Genomic DNA, 20,604 nt, shown 5'->3' on the forward strand with positions numbered 1-20,604 from the left:
TTTTTAAACTGTTTTTCTCGAAAATACTAAAATAAAAATTAATCTCTTGAAATTGTTTTTCTTGAAGATGCTAAAAGCGAATATTTTTTGTGCAGTAAGCCATCGATTTGTTGATCTATTGTACGGTTTGATATTATATAAAACATAGTTTCGTTTGCACTAAAGAAAATTGTTAATTTTTTTAATTTAAACATTTTATATTATATATTATGATAACATTTTACGCATTTGCATGTATTTTATTTCACATATTACATGTCGTTATACATATGTAGACACATATATAGTTATATTGACATAGTATCATAGATCTTCACGTGGATGTATGACATTATTGTCCAATAGACAATATCATGTAAAATATAATAAATTTATTTAATCTTTATATGATCTACATAAAATTTTATTGCGCGATAAGTGTTATGTTCATTTATAATCAAATATTGTGGTCTATAATTCTTTCGATCTCCCTATTGGATATTTATATAACCTCATAAGTACGATCTTTTGAAGGTAAATCTCTAACTGTATTATTTTTTTTTAATTATCGTATTTAGAAATATATGAAATATTGATTTTTATTAATAGGTAGTCAAGAAGATAGATATATTATTCTTAACATTTTATATATTGTTTGCTTTATGAAGATAGAATTGCAATAGTTACAGAATGTCTGTGTTCTACCAGTGCATTATTTGTCAGCATCCAAATGCTACTGTCATAGATTTACATAATCATCATATCCAACATCACAATCCAATAGAGTTATCGCAAACTATTATTAATCTTCAAGGCTTCAAAGTTGTGAATGATATGAAATGTACAAAAAAAAAATATTTGCAACCTATAAATTTAGGTGATAACAATAACAATGAAAATATATACAATCATGTTTTTATTAAACCTGAACCAAAATATAAATATAAAAATGAAGCAATTAATTCACCAAAAAAATTCACCCATGATAATTGTTCGATAAACTGTAGTCAATTTATTGCTTGGGAACGTGAATTGTATCAAAGAAAAGAAATAACTGATGAAGAATTTTTTAATATCACTGAAAGTCTTTGCACTGATCTAAATAAGAAGAAGCATAGAGGAAGGAAGAAAAAAGATAAAACAGGTGTAGAAGAGACAAATATAAGAAATATGTTACAGCAAATCAATACAATTATAGGAATAGAGAATACAACTGTGAAACAAGTAAAGACTGAGCCTTGTGAAACAGCAACAACTTCATTTTGGAATAATATAGATTCCACCGTTAATACAACTATTAATGAAGAATTTCTTGTACCAAAGATAACAAATCCAATAGAAAATACTGAAAAAAAACAGTTTACAGCTTTGGAAGTAGTTAGCACTAATACAGATACAGATGTTTTGACATATCATTCATCATGTAATAACTTTCCTTGGAATTCTATTATTACTGTGAATGCTGATGAACAAGAAATGTCTGTTGATGGCAAAAATATTTACTCTCAGCCAGAGCAAATTGACATTGCAAATTTTCTTTAAACATAATATATGTGTTTTAGTTATATGGAAAATTATAAAGACTGAATGAAGTACAAATAATACAAACAATGTCTTTTTATATTATTATGAAATCTGATTAGTTTGTAAGTTTGTTACCTTCCAGATTTATGTTTGTGTGTAATATGAATATAGATGAAAAAATTTTTTATTTTCTTTTTATTAATAAAAACAATGTTTTATATAAATGAGCATAAACAATTTATATAATAATTTTAATATGTTTCTTTATATGTTAAATACATAAGTATTCATTCATTTTATTCTATATCAGCTGCATAAATAAGCACTGTATGAAAATTTCGTTTTATTTTTATTATTCAAATTCTATGAGAAAAAATCCTATTATAAATGTTTCTATGTAATATATAAATGTACTTATAATAAAATCTTATTTTTATTATAAAATTTATAACATGATCTTATTTTAACTGTGGTGTGATGTCATAAAATTATAAATTTAAAAGTAATGTAAGAACAAAAGGTGCATACCATACTTATGTAGAAGATCTGAGTTTTTATTTTGTGCAATCTATAAGGGACATTATTCATGATTAATAGCAATCCATTGAATTAACATCTCCTTTTTTGTACATTGTTAATATATCATCCAACGTTGAATCAAAACTAGTGGAGTACGTGGTCAACCATCGCTCTTTCTCTTCAATATATGCAGCGATGTCCATATAAAAAATTGTTTGGAGAAAAACTTGCCTAGTCACACACGGAATATATTGAAATGTTTTCTCCTCTGATTTTTGCGTTTTACTATCGGCTTCTATTGAATGTTTGTATATAGAAGCAAGTAGATTTGCATCATTAACATCTAGAATTTCTTCTATCACATTATTAGAATTACTGAGCATCTCACAATTGGAACTTGCAACGTTATCCGGTGGTTCGTACTTAACATAAGAGGTATCCAAAGTGGCACTATCTTTGGGTAGAGGCAATGCTGGTAAAGGTTCATTAAGTTTGTACTTCAAAAGGAATGCTTTTAATTTGTTTATTATAGCTGCTGATGTTTTGCATACTTCAAGATCACTGTCTTCTAGAGTAACTAAAAGGACCTAAAATGCAATGTAAGATGTGACTTATTGGTTAAGAATTATGTTATGTAAATCTACTTACTCTCAAGCAATTTTGTTTCGCTAATTCATCTAATGCTTTATTAAGTCTCCGTTTTATCTCAGTTTCATTTAAAGATACGATTTTCCTGTGTTCTTTTGAAAACGTTACTTTTGGAAAATGACCATCGAGTACACCTTGATCGGACAAATGCGATGTTATAACGTGATTCCAGTATTCGAGAGCACTTATCTTTACTTCCCAATGAAGATCAAGCACAGCAGTTTTTGCCATTGTCAATATCATTGAATCGATAATATTTTTCCTAAAAAATAATTACTTTATCAATGAGATTGATATGACTGACAGCAGTGCTGCACAACATTACTCACGGCCATTTACGATGTACATATAATTCCTTCAATAGAATTACTGCTTCCTTTCTGACTATGGCCTCGCTTTCATTGTTGAGTAGCATTATTGCAGTATTCTGAAGTAAAAGAATATAGTTTTATTATCAAATATTAATCGAAAATTATATACTTTTTAACGACACATACAGGTAAATCAAATTGCGATAATTTTTCTTTCCATAATTTATTTATACGAACAGTAGTTGAAAGAAAAACTAAAGCAGATGCTCGAACATAGCTTTCACTGTCTGTCTTGCTAATTTCAACTGCTAGCTGTAGAAACTCATTTGCCAATAAATATTCTTGAAACGCCGGATATTCTACAAATATTTACGTATATTACATATAAAAATAACATTTTTCATAAATGATTACTTACTGTCTTCTGAAATTATAGCTATAGTATTTAAAACTTCCAGTACACTATCCCTTACTTCCCAGTTGACATCATGTAATCTTTTAAACAATGTTGGCCCAATTTCGTTCATGTGACTATCTGTTTCTATTAACAATACCAAATCAGGTGGCATAAAATTCTGAATTGCTAACTTACATACTTTTAAAGCTTTCACGCAAATCTGAAAACAAAATTCAAGCATATTTATAATGCACGAATTATAAACCATCTTATAATGAATAGATCTAAACTTACTATAGGCAATGTTCCAGGGTGATTTAAAATTTCTTGAGCCAATGATAATAAACATATGGTTTCTACACATTCTTGCCATTTTAGCTTAAACTTCTCTGTCATGACTGCTAAACCATTTAGAAGTGATGATAATAATGTAGGATGATCAACTATGGGATCCCCTTCTAAGGGAAACTTATATACTTGTTTCCTTGGACTATTTTCCAAATGTGTTGCATTAGTCATACTATCTAAAGTTTTACTGCATGCAGTTTTACTGCATGCATCTGGCACACAATTTTTTAGGACATGACACATTGCTTGAAAGACAATAACTGCAATATCCTGATATGAGAATACATACATATATATATACATATACACATATGTAGAATTATTAGATATAACTATAAACAACATATTGGTAATAATTTATAACATTATTATCAAAAATTTTTCTTGTACATACCCTATCCATGATATCCATTATTTCTAAAAGCATGTCAATATCAACTTTGGCAATCTGTGCTAAAGGTACATCATTTTTAAGTACAGCATCTCTTACATTGTATCCCAATCTTTGTACAGCTGTACACGTTACATCAAACAGTTTGGTAACAAACATATCAAAAATATCAGAATCTTTATATGTATGTTTAATGCATAAAGCCAAAGGCATAATCTATTTATAAAAAAAATATTTAAATTATTTACCATTATGAAAGTATAAAAAGTAAAGTACTCACCATTATAGATATAGCTTGATGTTCAAACTTATGTTCCTGACTGAAAGAAAATTCATGCAATGATTGTAACTTTTTCCAAAATATCATTAAAAATTTGTTTGTCTTTACTAATTCTACCACATATGCTTTGGAGAGAAGCATTATAGATATATAATTCAATTCAGTGTAAAACTTCAGTGCTGTTTCAGTTTCTGTTTTTTTCCCTCCTCTAATGAATTGTTTAATTGGAATGAACAAACATAGAATGAATAGTTTATGAATATGTGATAAAAGTTTTGTACTAATACATGCTTCAAACAGTGCTTTTACCCTCATTTCTAAATCAATGAGTTCTTGGCATAATTCAGGTATTGTATTATCCATATTTGCAAACAATGTATTCTCAATGATACTGGTTAACAGATCTAGCGTAGTACACAATAGCTTATTTTCTTCCAAATAATTATCTTGCAGCACTTGACATGTTTGAATGTCAAAAGCATTTGTTATCAATGGTGCTGCCATTGCTAAAATAACTTCTTTACAAAAATTAACATTTTGTTGTTCATGTGAGAGCAAAAGCCACAAAAATTTATGGCTTTCGCGAGTAACATATAGCGTGTGATTCCAATGTGCATATTTTACAACATCTTTCCAAGCATCTATAAAATACAAATTTTATCATCTTATAATTCTATATACACATTAAAAAACACATATTACTTACCAGAATCTATAATCCATTGTCTACCACTTCTATGTTTGATTAAATTAGATAACATTGTAATATAAGCCATTTTAATAGATACTGGTAAATCATCTTTACGTAGGTTAAATATGTCACACAATCTGTTGTACACATCTTTAAACTGCCAATAATGAAATCTTAATTCATTACGTGAAACTAATCCTATGAGTTTTAAAGTAAATATAGTTATAGGTTGGGAAGGAAGGCACTCAGAATTCCATGTGTGCAGTGCTTTTAATACCCATTTTTGAAGCAATTCATAATTCTCATAATTATTTGTGTCACCTGGAATTAAATGATAAAATATATGATGAAATATAAATTATATATGAATACAATGAATAAAAATGGAATAAACATAACAAAGATTAAAAAACGAATTCTTTATAATAATTTTACTATACATTATGATATGATTTATAAAATAGTTTTCTTACACTCTTTAATATCTTCGGAAATGTGTGATAATAGAAGATCAAGATAGGTAGTAGACACAATATTATAATTAGGCAACAGAAATAGCTCCAAAACTTCGGTTAATCTTTTATTGCTATTTAGCGATGACATTATGTTTTGATATGAAATTTTTGTATATTTGTGCGATACAAAATGTTTTTTTTAGTTTCTTTACTTTCTGTTCATGCTTTTTTGTCCGCTGATAATTTCAAAATACGCACATAATATTATCATCCATTGCTTTGAACAGCAAACTACTATTTCTACCACTCACATATTTTCTGCGTTTTATAACTCAAAAATCAGGTATGTAAATAAAAACTTGATTCCTTAATTAAACGATTTACAGATAACTGAACACTTGCATGACCCGAAATAAAGAACTATTTTCAACAAACTTATAGGGCAATCATTTAGTGATCTTGTTTATTTTTGGCGGGCTTTTCAAATTATCAGTAATTGTATCTCTGATGTATCACAAAATAATAATATATCTTTTTTTTTTTCAAAGAAACAAAACTATACATAAATTTTAATCATTATAGGAATATATTTTATTTCTTAGGCTTATAAAAGTATATAAGTAGAATATATTTCTTTTTCCTTTAATATTTTATTCTTGTAAAAATACGTACATAGGTATTCATATACTTTTTATGAACACATTACGTGTGCTATACTTGGTTATACGAAATATTTTAAAATTTCATTCGCGTCATAATGACACTCAATTATCATAATTATATTGGTAAACTATTAAACAAATGTGAAAGTGTTTAGAAGTTGCAAAATATTTACTCTAAATTAATAATCTTATATTATATATGTTACAATATATTATATTATATAACCTTACAATAGTATAATCTTATACTTAATAAAAAATTAATATACAGTATGAATAGTCATCATAAGCATATAATAAGTATTAAAATGATCCCACTAAATACTGAAACTTGTTAATATTGTGGATGGTTACCTGTTTAAATATTTTTATGATTTCTGCAAAATATATAATATATCAATGCATCTGTATGCATCTGTATGCATATGTATGTATATGTATGTATACAAAATATATATATTGCGTCAAATATCTTGCAACTTCTAAATATTTTCAGAATTGTTTATTATTCCGCAGTCTAATTATAACAGAATGAAATATTTACAAATGTATCATTGCGCGCTTAACATACAAAATATAGAAAATTGTTGGAATTGAGAACCTTTAATGCTGAGATTGGTATGTTCAGATTATTCCTTCAGTAACGTGAATGTGAGTAACAGTTAACAGTGCTACATTCACCATTTCTGTGGTGATGTCTATTTATCGTGCCTTTGTCATTTCCGTGCAATGAACTCGAATTTGTTGCTTTATTTTTTATAAATTACAATAGTGGTTTATTATAATTTATAATAGTGGTAATACCATTTTAAAAATTCAAAATATTATTCACTAATTCTATTCTAACGACAAATGCACTTAATTTTACAGTGCACTTAATTTACTGTAACTTAAAAATTTTGAAAATTATCATTTTTATCGTATTTACTATCATATATTTAGGAATCTATATTATAAAAGTTATTTATATCTTAATCATTTGGGTAATAACTATATTTCAATATTATAATAATCTCTTGTTTGTTGAAAGATATAATCTGACGTTTATGAGCTTCTCGTTATTTATTTTCGGAAAATCTCAATATTTTCAATTTTTACTTATTTGAAATAAATTATATGATTTTGATTGATCTTTAAATTATTGTACGATGTGAGCTGTGCTGTAGTAATAAAAATATTTGCTCGTCTTTCGTTTGACAATTATAAATTTTTATCTTCGTGCAATGAGTCGTGAATCATTTATTTCCTATTAGTACACGTACCTTAAATTTTCAAGTAATCATTGTATTATAGAATTTAAAAGAATTTGATTTTATAATATTGTTTATGAATATGAAGATATGAAATTTCTATAATTGTTAATCAATATCAATATATAAATATATATCTTTTTTTAAATATGAAAGTTATCTCTAATTATATTGTTACATTAAAATAAATTCTTTTCTGATGCCCTAATTAAAAGTACTAAGTTTATAGGAAACATATTTCATAATTATATTCATGAAAGCATTTAATCATTACTGAGAATAAGCATTTACATTCTTTTATTGTTTGAAAGCATACTATCACATTACCTTATTTTTATTGAGTTAATAATCACAGATATAAATTTAACATTGTATACACTATCATTATTAAAAATATCTTTGAATTATCATTATAATTTTAATGTATAACTGTTTCTTATAAATATATCTTATAAATAAATTCTTATAAATTTATAAATTTTGCTTTTAGAGATTGCAGAACTATTTAAAAATGGCATGGACACGCTATCAATGTACTTTAGCAGCACTTATGGTTGTTACTGGATCTTTCAATACTTTATTTGTAAAGTATGTAAATAAATTAATTGTCAAACTATTAAATTATGAGTAATTAAATTTATATTTTTAGATATGCAGATCAACAAGTTGTACCAGATGAAAATGGTCAACCTAGGCATTTTAATCATCCTTTTATGCAATCATCTTTCATGTTTATTGGAGAGATGATGTGTCTTTTAGTATTTAAAATCCTTTATCATTATTATAGTCGCAGAGGAGTAAGCATCTTTCATTGCATATACATATATTTATTAAATATGGAATATCTAAAATTGAATTTATCATATTAAAGGATAATTCTGTGGACAGCAATCCGTTAACTAAAGGCTCACATGTATTTAATCCTTTTATTCTACTGATTCCTGCTTTATGTGATACATGTGCTACTTCTATTATGTATGTCGGCTTGAATATGACATATGCTAGTAGTTTTCAAATGTTTCGTGGTGCTGTTATAATATTCACTGCTGTGCTCTCAATGGGTTTTCTTAATAAAAAACTAGTTAGTAGGGAATGGTTAGGTATAATAATGGTTATAATTGGTTTAGCTCTTGTTGGGCTCAGTGACATAACTATGAAAAAATCCGATGTCAGCACAAATTCTATTTTAACTGGAGATTTACTTATCATATGTGCACAGGTAGAACTTCATTTTATATGTTTTATATATTTTGTATATTTGTATATTTTATATTTTATAGTTGAAAATTGCTTTAATTTGCGTAATAATTATTATCATAGGTTATAATAGCTGTACAAATGGTAATAGAAGAAAAGTTCATAGCAGGACAGAATATACCAGCGTTGCAAGCAGTTGGCTGGGAAGGTTTATGAAGTTTCTGAAATACAAGTTTCTGAAATATCTAGTACATAAAAATATATTCTAACAAACATATTTTATTTAGGTATATTTGGATTCATTACTATATGCATTATAATGATTCCGCTTAACTTTATACATGTTCCACCTCCTTTTGCTGACAATTCGCAAGGAACCCTTGAAGCTACTAAAGATGCATTCATCCAGATTGGAAATAGTGGTTATTTACTGATGGCTATAGTTGGTTAGTATATATAGACATATTTATTCTTATTTATTAAAATTTATTTTTTAAATGATCTTCTTACAGGTATATCATTCAGCATAGCTTTTTTTAACTTTGCTGGTATTAGTATTACTAAAGAAATTGGTGCTACAACAAGGATGATATTAGATAGTGTTCGAACAATTATCATATGGGCTTTCTCTTTAGCATTTAGGTGGCAAGCCTTCCATTATTTACAGGTAAATTTTATAATTGATTTTTTCTGTTCATAATGAAATTGTATCATCTAAAATTAAAATTAAGTCACATATAAACGTGTACCTATTTAATTTTTAGCTCATTGGCTTCATTGTTCTACTCATTGGAATGTGTTGTTATAACAACGTTATTATTCCTCAACTAGTAAGAAAATGTAGATATCGTTTAGGCCGTCATAAACCACCACTAACTGATCGTGAGCGAATTATTAATACAGCAGCAGATGATATTCCAGAAACTCAATAAAGATATATTTCTCTTTAAGTGTACTTGAATGTCCACTATTTTGTAATGTTGAGAACTATTATATAGTTTCGCTAAAGTCTGCAATCACAATAATATGTAAAATGCTTTCAATTTGTTTCATTTGCAAAATTCATCAAATTTATCAAAATTAGTACCTTTGCAAAGTTAATTAATTAGCACAATTCTTGTAAAATGTATATTATAGTTAGAAAAATTCGAATTTTTTATTTATCTTTTAAGTTGAATGTGAAAAATAAGTATTTTCCCAATTTTTATACAAATTTTTTAAAAAATTGCATTAATTAAAACAAAATTCTCATTGTATAGCAGAATCTTGTAGCAGAATCTCAAGGTTCTACCTATAGGTGGTATTTTGAATGAAATGAGGGTATTTTATACATATACGTAAATATATTTTACTACTGTAAAAAAAATGTGTTAAAAGATGTATTATTGCAAGGAAATATTAAGTTATTTCTTCATGGTATATTTCTGCTCTCCTTATTTTGTAGTATTCATAAATAGTTGAACTGAAATTTCTACCTATGAAGTCTAATTAAATAGGTTTTATTACTCTACCTACTTTGCTTTTTTATAAGTTTCATACTTATTAACAAATATACGCGTGTAGAACACTTATTTTCTATATTCTATGTATAGTTAAGATATTAAATTTTGTAAGATATTAAAACAGAGGGATAGTATTTAGAGTCACATGTATTTATTATTTCCTACAGACTTTATATATACGTGATAAACTAATTTGTGCAGAAAATTGTTAACGTAGCATATACACATATTACATATGTGTATACAGCACATGTTTATATATACATACATATATACATATGTATGTAATAATGATATACAAGTACGCATGTTTAAGCACGCACGTATACCTAATAACATTCTCTAAATAAAATAATATTGACATTTTTATAAACCAGAAAAGATTATGTGAATTATAATCTTCCGTGAATTATAATTATGAAAAAGAAAATAATAATGTACTGCACATTAATCAGCGATTATAAAATATTTTCAATTCAAGTTCTGTTTTCTGACCACATTACAAATGCTTTATGGAATGTTTTTTTGTAAGACTAATTTTTTCTGTTTCACGTATTCATATCTAAGTTCTGGTCGCCGCCAACTTAAGTTTAAAATCGCATTTATATCGAATATAACCCACTAGCGACAAGGAAAACTAATTTATCATACAAGAGGTTTCACTTATGCATTGATATTATAGCATTTAATATCAAACCAAACATACGTGATACTTTTTCTAATTTCTCACAATTATGAGCAAAACATGTAAGACATAACCATCAGAACTATCTAAATTTCTTAAATGAATACGCAACATTTATTATGCTTTTACGACAAATAATGTAAATGGAAGATGAATTCAATTATATTGTTCTGGCAATACATAAGAAATATCATCCCACGGATGTCGATATAAACCTTGTTTCAACCTTTTTTGATCCATGTAATGGCCTGCAATAATAAAATAATTATATTGTTTGAGTATCGTGCGTACTTTTTTATACATCATTGCACTGAACCAGGAATACTTACCAATAAAACCTATACTTCTACCAAGAACAAATAAACTATTTATAGCACCAATTTCGATATATTCTTGTGCTTCTTCTCTTGTGAAGCTTCCGCTGTTCCTCAACATATCAACAAAAGCACAAGCAATTATACCATCCACATTCAAGATTAAATTAGGCTTCTTACTCGTGGTTATTTTTTCAACTTCCAGTGCATATTCTACCAACGGTCTGGCAGGGAAATGCTCCATTACATATTCTTTAATGAGTTTTACCCGCATGTCTGGATTATTTATAGACTTTATACGATGACCAATACCCATTATGAGTTTGCCCTTCTTACGTGTATTATTTACAAACTCTTGTGGATGTAATCCAGCATCATATGCTTCAGAGAACATACGAGCCGCACCATCCAATGCACCACCGAAACGATCACCCTATGATTAAAATTTTTGTCAAATATTAATATTATTTCTTACATGAAAGTAATACACAAAAATAAATAACATAGTATAAAATTTCTTTTTTTTACTTACGATAGTCAAAAGACCAGATACTAAAGAGCTAACTAAATCTTTACCAGCTCTTGCACAAACAATAGTGTTATGTGCCCCTGACACGGCAGGCCCGTGATCAGCTGTTAACATTAAAGACATTTCAAGAAATTTACAATACATTGGCGCCAAGCACCGTTGGAACCACAATAATGAAACTACACCACCAATTCCTACGTTCTGTTTAAGAACTTCTGTTACAGGCATTCCAGCATATAATAATTCTTGGCCACGTTCATCACATATCGAAGTCATGAATGAAGCTGGTTTTCGTATCAGACCGAGTTCCTAAAAAAGAATTAAGTTGAGGATGCTCTTCATGATGCTTACATATGTATACACATCAATATGTAATTTAATAATGCAATAGTTGAACATACCCTAGCCCAACTGTAATCCATAGGAACAGTGGGAGGAGGAACTTCCGGTGCAGGTACTATCACTCCCTCTTTCACAAGATTATTGTAAACAGTCTGCATTAAGTCACCTAAGCTATCAAAACTGTCAGGAACAAAAGCACCAGCTTCTTTTAATGCAGCATTTTTGGCAGAAGCTGTTTCTAAATTGCTATGAGCAATAGATCCAGCATGACCAAACTGTACTTCAGAATTGAACATGCTGGCACAGGTACCAATGCACCAAGCGATCAATGGCTTTGTAATTCTCTTTGTTTTCAGTGCTTGACATACTTCATACTCTTCCACACCACCAACTTCACCAAGAAGTACTATAAGTTTCACTTCCGGATTTTCTTGATAACGTATAATGTGATCCATAAATGTTGTTCCTGGATAACGATCTCCGCCAATTGCGACACCTTCCAATACTCCATTAGAAGCTTTGGAAATTATATTATTTAGTTCGTTAGACATACCTCCAGAACGAGAGACATATGCAACACTAAAAATAACAATTTCTTAGTATAAAGCAAGATTTGAGAAAAAGTATATTATAATATAACGAACAATGGTGGTACCTGCCAGGCCTGTAAAGTTTACTATGAAGAATATTGTCCATCATTCCACCGGTATTACCAATTTTGAAACAACCAGGTTTGAGACCTCCAACAGTGGCTGGACCGATGATAGTAACGCCTTTATGTTGCGCCATTAAAATTAACTTTCTCGTCATATTCTCAGGTATTCCCTCAGCAATAATAGCAATTGTTCGAATTTGAGGGAATTGCATGGTTTCCACAGCGCTTTCGTATGCGGATCTTAAGGACGCAAACGTGACCATAACGTCAGCATCTGTGTGTTTAGTCATAGCGTCTTTCATTTGTTTATAGACAGGAATGAGTACCTATCATTAAAAAAAGAAATTGTATTATACTTTCAACAAATTTCATTCAATAAAATGAAAACAATTATTTAAATTATACCTCTTTGTGACCCCAGTAAAATTTTTGTTTATGGTCACCCGTGAAAGGATATACAATGGCAGCTACGGATGGTTCGGATCTACGACAAACGAAGTCAAAGTCTAACATACTCTGAACAGCTCTATTTTGCATTCCCCAGATAATGGATCTGGTTTTACAACTGAAGAGCTGTTTGTGTGATGATCCGTCAACAGAGTCGCTTGCTTTTAGTTTGGACTGTTTAGTGGGTGAAGAGGAAGCACTAGCAGAGGGAGCTGAAGGACCTACATCTTGTCCCGAGGGTAGCAAAAAATTTGCAGTTGAAAATTCCTGCGCTTCAGGATCTGGAATTGGCTTTTTGCCTAAGGCCATTGCGCATATAGCTGTCATGTGAGTTTCTGGACCGAATACATAAACGGGAATACCGAGTCTTTTACCAACTTCACGTATAATTCTAGAATTCGACATATAAATCATTTGTTAAATATTTGCTAAATATGATAATTAGAATTACATTATTTAAATGTATTTATACCTTAGACCTTCTTGATAATTAGGCCCCGCTCTTCTTACGAATATTTTTACATTATGATCTACGAGTTTAGGCTGGTACTCTTGTAGTGCTTTTACAATACCTTTGAAAGTGGCAGCCACATTTGTAAAGTTAGCGATACCACCACCAATGATCAATACTTTCCCCTCTTGCCGTTTTTCTTTTGTCATCAAGCTCAGAATGGTTTTTGCGTACTCGTAAGTTTGTTGTTCGCTAGGTGCACCAGAATATTCTCCATAATTAGCTAATTCATTCGCGGCTCCCAAATCGCAAATAGTGTCCGAGTATATCACGGATGCTCCTGGAAGAAAGGTGATTAGAAAATGAAACATACAACCGAAAGCGATAAACCTTTGTTGAAATAAAACAAACGATTTGACAATCACAATTTTGTTAGAATAAACTCGATTAATCACGTAAATGATACTGCTGTGCGCTTCTACTGACCACCGCCAGCAACCATTGTCCATATCCGACCAGCTGGATTAAGAATAGTCAATTTCAAACTAGCTCCAGATTTAGAATCTAAATCGGCGATGTAGGCCTCTTCTGGATAAGCATCCCTTCCAAATGGTGGTGGATAATCAATATCTCCCCAGTCAGGTCTGCAGATGAAGTCCGCGGTTGTGTCCAACTTTGCAGCGAGATCAAGTATATAAATTCCATTTTTTGTTACCACCAATGGGTTTATCTCTAAGTAAGTGAAATATAAGTTAACATAAAGCTTATATAGAGATTCTACAAATTTGCCAATCACTCTGAAAAAAAAATATGAACATTCATTACCAAGAAGTGTATGCAAAATGAGAAGATAATATACTTGGACATATTTTTACTCTTTTTTGTCATCTGCTACGTGTATTAATAATTTATTGATTATAGTAGACCGATCTGGTGCTTCTTCTCCAACAGGTACATCTAATTTCAAGGCCTTTGCATCAACATCTCCAATGTCAACACCACCTTCATGATGGAATAAAATGGTATCAGCATTTCTGTGAGAATAGATACAAACATAGGCTTCTTCTTCCTACAAATGAAAGCTCTATTAATATCTATTCCATTAGTTTATATAATATATATATAGTCTAGTCCTATTAGTTTACTTGTTTGTGAGGAACAAAAGGCTCGATGATGAATGTTCTCAGTTTTCCAGTTGTATTCCCCACTTGTTGATCTTTGTTCATTCTTTCTGCAATCCATTGTTTTACCGTAGCCAAATCAGCATTCACTTTAATTAACCCAAGCTTTCCTCGCCGTTTGATCAATTGATCTGGTTTTACCACTAATTTTTCAGTTTGGACCCATGGATGCTCATTCACAATGTCTGTCCAATTTGTGTCTTCTGTAATGGTCACAAACCGACATTTCACTGCATTTGTGCCAGAAGGAAGTTTGCGATTAATGAGATCTTTTCCAGTTGCTTCACGAATTGCTTTCGCTGACATCTTTTAAGAGTTCCTAAAAATAAATACAAAGCGTGTTAATAGAAACCTATTATAAAACATAAAAAATTTAAGCTTTTATTTCGAATAGCTTTTTGTTCTCAATGCTTAAAGAAAAATATTTTATTATTCAAAATTCAAAACTCAGGAAAATTATAGTATACGTTTCCAAAAAAAAAATATATGAAATAATATTTGGTTTTATAAGGCTTCGAGAATTTAAATTGGACGATTGTAAGAAAAAGTCGGCTGACTGCATTACAGAGACCATAAAAAGGGATTTATTGAGATAGTATAACTACTATTTAACTTTATCGTAAACCAACCTCTTTTTCACGAAAAAATTTACAAAAAATGATTCTAATATTTTTCCTTAATTTAGGAAGAATTAGTAAAAGTTCTTAAAATATCGGCAGATTCAATGTAATAAACAATTATAAAATAAAGTTTGAGGTCATATTCTTTTCCCGAAACGTTCTCTATTTTACGTCATATACTTTGAATAATATATGCGTTTTTGTCAATAACCATTCGAAGTTACACAATCATCGAAGTATATTATCTGCAATGTATTCACATCTTGGCATGTATAATAAGACACATGGTATAATCCATCAGACTGTAATGTAAAAATTACGAATAATAAATAACTTATTACTTTAATACCTAACAATGATATAATAATGATAATAATACCTAACAATATAGATAAAAGTAAAAGATTTTAATATATGTAATAACTCGAATGTAACAAATATTTAGTGAACTTTTCCAATCTATGAAATATACAGATAATTATCAATTATAAACTATAATTTATTCTAGAAGATCGTAATTATAAAGTTTATATATAGAACGTTACATAGAACGTTCTAAACAAAATCTAAAATGCTGATGTAAAGTATGAGCAAGATAGACACTATCCGTCAGGAACAACTAGAAAAATTATAATTTCAAATGAGATTTGCAAAAGAGAAAATATATTAGTGTCTTGTTAACTGACCGCCGCTAATCATACCACAAACATTTTATTTGAATTATTATTTATTTGATACATTATACTAAATTATGTATACAAAAACGATATTATAATTTAAAATAAGTTCTATTAATTCGTTATTTTAATAGTAAGCAATGCAATAGAATGGCTTACACTACAGAAATCTTTTATCTATAATATATAAAAGTTACAAAATATTTAATGCAAACTTATTTACAAATTTATTTAATAAAAAATTAGTACATAGTATGAATACAGGTATCTTAAATATATAATAAATGTTACAGATGGTTCCACTGAATATTTCAGCTCATTAATGTAACGAATAATTTAAAATTTAAATACTTGTATGATCTTTACGAATTATGTATTTCCACTAAATATACTATGACCTATATGTACATTTTCAAATTCGTTTCAGACTTTAACATGATCATGATAGTCGAATCTCATTACTATAATTATAAATTACGGATATTTGTGCAAATTTATATTTTTATAAATATAATTTAAAAAATGAAATCTACGTAAAAAATTGTTCCACCTACTAAAAACTATAGCATTACACAATCGACATTTTATATACTTGTTCATATTGTATATTATCTATGCATTTTTGTACCATCAAATTTCTCATAAATGCATAAAAATTTACAGTCTATTCACTACAACGTTAACAAAACTTCAGGATATTTCGTATAACACATATAATATATTCGTAAAAGATTTCTATAAGTATTCGAATAGCAAGCTAAAAACTATTCATTTTTATTTTAAAAGAAAAAATTAATATGATTAATAATTTTCTATTACAAATTCTCTCAATTAAACAAATTTTAAAAAAAATTTACGTTTTTTATTTATATTACTCTTCCAGTGAAGGAACAATCTATTGAGTTTAGAAACTTGGTATCTCGGGAAGGTTATCGAGTATCACTGTCTGTACCTATCTATCTATTTCATGCCGTGGCGGAATTCCTGATATATATCTTCCCTTGCTAACTAACCAAATTCGGTCCCGACTAGCAGTCACTTAGCAAGGCAATACTGAACATAATGACTTCAATATTTCATTAATCCAATCATGAAAATCTAATTAAGACCATCATCCATGTCACAAGAAGTCCATGTCTGAACGATCGCATAAAAATATAGGAGAGTAAGAGAAACTCGAAGAAACACTTTCACTTTGACACTAGCGACTACATGGTATTTCACGTCATCATATTTTATTTTTTCATTTTCTATATTGCAATAGTCTATATTATTTTATTGATAAGTCTACATTAAGTGAAATTATATAAATACTACAAAATGTTTCTGTTCATCAAAATGATGAACTGAAATTTGAATATATTCCTATTGCCTAGTGTATTATTGATGAAATCACAGAAAAATAAATATATAATAAAAGAACTACAAAATGAAACTACACTCACTTTTATGCTCCACCTATTAAACAAACGTTATGTAGACTAAAAAATTGATATTTTGTAGCACTAAATTTTGTAACCTATTCAAAGGATAACATAGAACGTCTGCCACGCAAAACCGCTGGCAGTTGACTGAATGTTCAAAGTGACACTGCGCGCATATGTAAGACCAAAAGCTGACGATATCTCAAGATATCGTACGATTCTGCTGTTTTTTTCTCCCACGGATCGTATTAACCCATTTTCGTCTTTTTTCTCTTCTTGGTGTCATGCGTTATATTCTTTACAATTTAAAGATTAGAATATAAAAGTGCTCCCTTACTTGGAATTATGTAATCATGGGGACAAGTTCTTTTGGTTCTTATTTAAAATTAAGCGAATTAGATTCATTTGTAAGTTTGAATAAAAAATTGTACAAAATTTATCTAAACATTTAGTTCAAGATAACCTTGTAAGTTCTGAAGTTCCTAAATTTTTTTCCAATTAACAAAATTTCTAATATTTAATCTGTTTATTTAATTGACAATTTTTCATATACGTTTTGGTCATATTTTATCATTTAGTTAATAATTAGAATACTTCTCTCTTGTGCAAACATAATCAGAAAGGAAAAAATTTGTATATGTAGTTTTTTTTAATTTATCGATATATCATATCTGTTAATTTGTTATTACCTAATAAGAGAAAATTTTTAGTTTTTCTTTTTTCATATATATTTAAATTTAAAAGCGTTACGTGTCATATATTCACGGTTATAAAATATAATGAAGATCTTGTGAGTGTATCTACGAGATGATAACGCAATATTTATTAGAGAATTGAATACATTTCATTTGACTCCGTTTTACATATATTGCGGCTCGAATTATAATGTTCAAATTCAAGAATCATACGAGAATTAACTATTCATCACGTGACTTATAACGCGATCAGTGGTCTCCACGTGGACAGATAATAAAGGTTCTTAGACTCTTTTGATTATTATATAATTAATCCACGATTTAATCATTCGAGAAATTACTGTACAATATATAACTGTATAATGTACTTAAAAATACATTAAAAATATTATATACTTAATAGATATGTATATATACTTAAGAAGATTTGACCATAACTAATGAATTTATATATAAAAATATTAATCTTTGAATGTTAGTATAGTACACAAGAAAATTATTAAATTTAAAACTTAAGGGCGAATTGAATGAGTTAATGCTTTAATTAATAATTATGATTTAATTACAAAGTTTAGTTGTATATTAAAACAAAAAACGAATAGTTGATTGAATTTACGAATTAATATCTAGGAACTCATATCAATTATTTATTATATGATGAATTTTTTTCTTACAATCAGACCTTGGCATCGCTTTATTAGCGATTATTTCATGATAATCACGCTTCCATTTATTTAAGTTACCGGCTTAGAAAAAATAATAGAAAATCACTATCTATTGACTTTTTAAATAATTTATCATCAGATAAATCTACTATACAATTTGATATCTAGTAGTTTATATTAACTTTATTGAATACAAAGTCTGACTGGAAAGTCTGATTTGAATCTTATATAGTCGTAAATTTCTCTTACAAAATATCAAACGTTGATACGTAATTTCATAACTACAGGTTGGGGTTAGGTTATATGTAGTATAGTACTTATGTACACTAGTTATTTATACAAATTAATATCTTTATTTCTAATTCTTACTATTAAAAGAAAGAAAATCTAATTTGAAAAAACCTATTTTGATTTTATTTCTACAGTTATGTCCATAAAAATATTAATTCTTATGAACATCTACATTTCTAAGAATATCTGTAGTCTATAGGGTGCTAAGAAAGTTAACAAATTATTCCTAACCATGAAAAGCGGACCGAATTTAACTAATAATAGCTTCATGAAAGTTTCGTGCTTATCTTTCTACTTGTGATCGTCGCCTACATTGAACTGAAATTTAACCTTGACCTTTTCAAGTTGCCGACTCTTGAAAATAATACTTAACGACAATTCTTGAAAAAAAAAGAACGAGAAAAAAGATAAGGAAATTGGAAAAAATGTATATAAAGATGTATATATACAAACATGAGAATTGCTAATGTTAAATCTAATAAACAAATTGTAGGATAATTCCTTTATGATAAATTTATGCCGCTTTTTACTTGAAATTCATAATACCAGATAATGGCAGCATAATAGCACCACACAAGATTTCTTGCGTAAATCATCAGCATTTGCTACGTCACGATAAGACTAAAATTTGAATATATCATATCCTTACAATAATTTGATTTAACAAAAGGAAGCACACAAAAATCGTACTTAGAACCTCTGAAATATTAGATTGTTTAAATATTTATGTAAATTATACATTTCACTACAAAGTAACATCTTTTAAAATGATTTTAATAGATGAAGAAATTGTACTATTTTCAAAATTATAAAAAACTAAGGTTATGTTATCCTAGTGTTTGATACAAATTATACTTTGCATAACAAATTTAACATCGAATAAAAAAGAAAAAGAATCACTTCTATTATTTCTAGTGTCAATTCAATAATCCATTTTCGATTTTAATATTGTAAATACGTTAATGTCAAAGATTGTTAAATTGCTAAATATTTGTTACCGGAAATGTTTCTTATGAAATTACCTTCACATAAGATTAGTTTGTTATTACAAAAAGTAATTGGAAACCTATTTGAATGAATTATTAAATTTGTAACGATATAATTGTTAGATTCTTAGATCTTTTATTGATACAAATTAAAAATTCCTTACTTTGACCTCTATGTAAGGTTAGTTTGTTACTATGAAAAGTAATAAAAATTTTATTTCGGTATATATGTATATATACATATATAATATGTGTGTATCCATATATAATATGCGCGCGCGCGCACACACAGAGGCACGCCCACAGACACACACACACACAAAATTACTTACTAATTGCAATCTGTGCACAGATGATGATATTAAAAATAATTTGAGAAGCTTTCACTATTTGGAAAACAAGTGAGAGATGTCTACTTAAAGTACAAACTCATGAAAAAAAACTACTTTAAATTACTGTAGCGATATTACTGGTGTGAAGTATGGTTC

At 28.4% G+C, this 20,604-nt stretch overlaps 4 protein-coding genes across 6 annotated transcripts; 2 read left to right on the forward strand and 2 right to left on the reverse strand.

Annotated features, from left to right (window-relative positions):
* The first annotated feature begins 178 nt into the window (after positions 1 to 178).
* Positions 179 to 1,613, forward strand: LOC132913316 (uncharacterized). The gene is made up of 2 exons (XM_060971569.1): positions 179 to 513; positions 589 to 1,613. Exon 2 carries the CDS (start codon positions 670 to 672, stop codon positions 1,519 to 1,521), a length of 852 nt encoding a protein of 283 aa, XP_060827552.1. The 5' UTR covers positions 179 to 513; positions 589 to 669; the 3' UTR covers positions 1,522 to 1,613.
* A 423-nt stretch (positions 1,614 to 2,036) lies between these two features.
* On the reverse strand, positions 2,037 to 5,985 carry LOC132913313 (uncharacterized). Its single transcript, XM_060971565.1, has 10 exons — positions 5,562 to 5,985; positions 5,104 to 5,409; positions 4,398 to 5,038; positions 4,121 to 4,333; positions 3,673 to 3,996; positions 3,400 to 3,598; positions 3,168 to 3,340; positions 3,000 to 3,097; positions 2,671 to 2,932; positions 2,037 to 2,609 (listed from the first exon to the last, which is right to left on the reverse strand). The coding sequence occupies exons 1-10, from the start codon at positions 5,689 to 5,691 to the stop codon at positions 2,094 to 2,096; spliced, it is 2,862 nt and encodes a 953-aa protein (XP_060827548.1). The 5' UTR covers positions 5,692 to 5,985; the 3' UTR covers positions 2,037 to 2,093.
* A 723-nt stretch (positions 5,986 to 6,708) lies between these two features.
* On the forward strand, positions 6,709 to 11,088 carry LOC132913321 (solute carrier family 35 member F6). Of its 2 annotated transcripts, none has more exons than XM_060971577.1 (8): positions 6,709 to 6,856; positions 7,946 to 8,043; positions 8,105 to 8,252; positions 8,327 to 8,674; positions 8,776 to 8,860; positions 8,940 to 9,098; positions 9,165 to 9,319; positions 9,417 to 11,088. In XM_060971577.1, exons 1-8 carry the CDS (start codon positions 6,812 to 6,814, stop codon positions 9,582 to 9,584), a joined length of 1,206 nt encoding a protein of 401 aa, XP_060827560.1. In that variant the 5' UTR covers positions 6,709 to 6,811; the 3' UTR covers positions 9,585 to 11,088. The 2 variants fall into 2 exon arrangements, with proteins under 2 accessions (XP_060827560.1, XP_060827561.1); XM_060971578.1 differs by lacking the exon at positions 6,709 to 6,856 and adding an exon at positions 6,863 to 7,002.
* On the reverse strand, positions 10,284 to 20,588 carry LOC132913318 (ATP-citrate synthase). Of its 2 annotated transcripts, none has more exons than XM_060971574.1 (11): positions 20,449 to 20,588; positions 14,723 to 15,077; positions 14,453 to 14,646; positions 14,064 to 14,374; positions 13,599 to 13,917; positions 13,085 to 13,517; positions 12,680 to 13,005; positions 12,084 to 12,603; positions 11,686 to 11,991; positions 11,169 to 11,586; positions 10,284 to 11,087 (listed from the first exon to the last, which is right to left on the reverse strand). In XM_060971574.1, exons 2-11 carry the CDS (start codon positions 15,062 to 15,064, stop codon positions 10,996 to 10,998), a joined length of 3,261 nt encoding a protein of 1,086 aa, XP_060827557.1. In that variant the 5' UTR covers positions 15,065 to 15,077; positions 20,449 to 20,588; the 3' UTR covers positions 10,284 to 10,995. The 2 variants fall into 2 exon arrangements, with proteins under 2 accessions (XP_060827557.1, XP_060827556.1); XM_060971573.1 differs by lacking the exon at positions 20,449 to 20,588 and adding an exon at positions 17,501 to 17,659.
* Positions 20,589 to 20,604: the final 16 nt, after the last annotated feature.

This window comes from Bombus pascuorum, chromosome 13, assembly GCF_905332965.1.
Source record: "Bombus pascuorum chromosome 13, iyBomPasc1.1, whole genome shotgun sequence".
Taxonomy (NCBI): domain Eukaryota; kingdom Metazoa; phylum Arthropoda; class Insecta; order Hymenoptera; family Apidae; genus Bombus; species Bombus pascuorum.

What these genes read in the sequence shown, in the direction of transcription:
- LOC132913316 (XM_060971569.1), top strand. Translation starts at nt 670, where the DNA reads ATGTCTGTGTTCTACCAGTGCATTATTTGTCAGCATCCAAATGCTACT.
- LOC132913313 (XM_060971565.1), bottom strand. Translation starts at nt 5,691, where the DNA reads ATGTCATCGCTAAATAGCAATAAAAGATTAACCGAAGTTTTGGAGCTA. An exon ending in ACCCTGGAACATTGCCTATA is followed by an intron (nt 3,599 to 3,672) that starts GTAAGTTTAGAT and finishes TTTTGTTTTCAG; the next exon opens with ATTTGCGTGAAAGCTTTAAA. An exon ending in TATGTACATCGTAAATGGCC is followed by an intron (nt 2,933 to 2,999) that starts GTGAGTAATGTT and finishes ATTATTTTTTAG; the next exon opens with GAAAAATATTATCGATTCAA.
- LOC132913321 (XM_060971577.1), top strand. Translation starts at nt 6,812, where the DNA reads ATGCTGAGATTGGTATGTTCAGATTATTCCTTCAGTAACGTGAAT. An exon ending in ATTCCTTCAGTAACGTGAAT is followed by an intron (nt 6,857 to 7,945) that starts GTGAGTAACAGT and finishes TTTTGCTTTTAG; the next exon opens with AGATTGCAGAACTATTTAAA. An exon ending in TACTTATCATATGTGCACAG is followed by an intron (nt 8,675 to 8,775) that starts GTAGAACTTCAT and finishes TTATTATCATAG; the next exon opens with GTTATAATAGCTGTACAAAT.
- LOC132913318 (XM_060971574.1), bottom strand. Translation starts at nt 15,064, where the DNA reads ATGTCAGCGAAAGCAATTCGTGAAGCAACTGGAAAAGATCTCATTAAT. An exon ending in TTTACTGGGGTCACAAAGAG is followed by an intron (nt 13,006 to 13,084) that starts GTATAATTTAAA and finishes TTTTAATGATAG; the next exon opens with GTACTCATTCCTGTCTATAA. An exon ending in TATCTGGTCTTTTGACTATC is followed by an intron (nt 11,587 to 11,685) that starts GTAAGTAAAAAA and finishes TTTTAATCATAG; the next exon opens with GGTGATCGTTTCGGTGGTGC.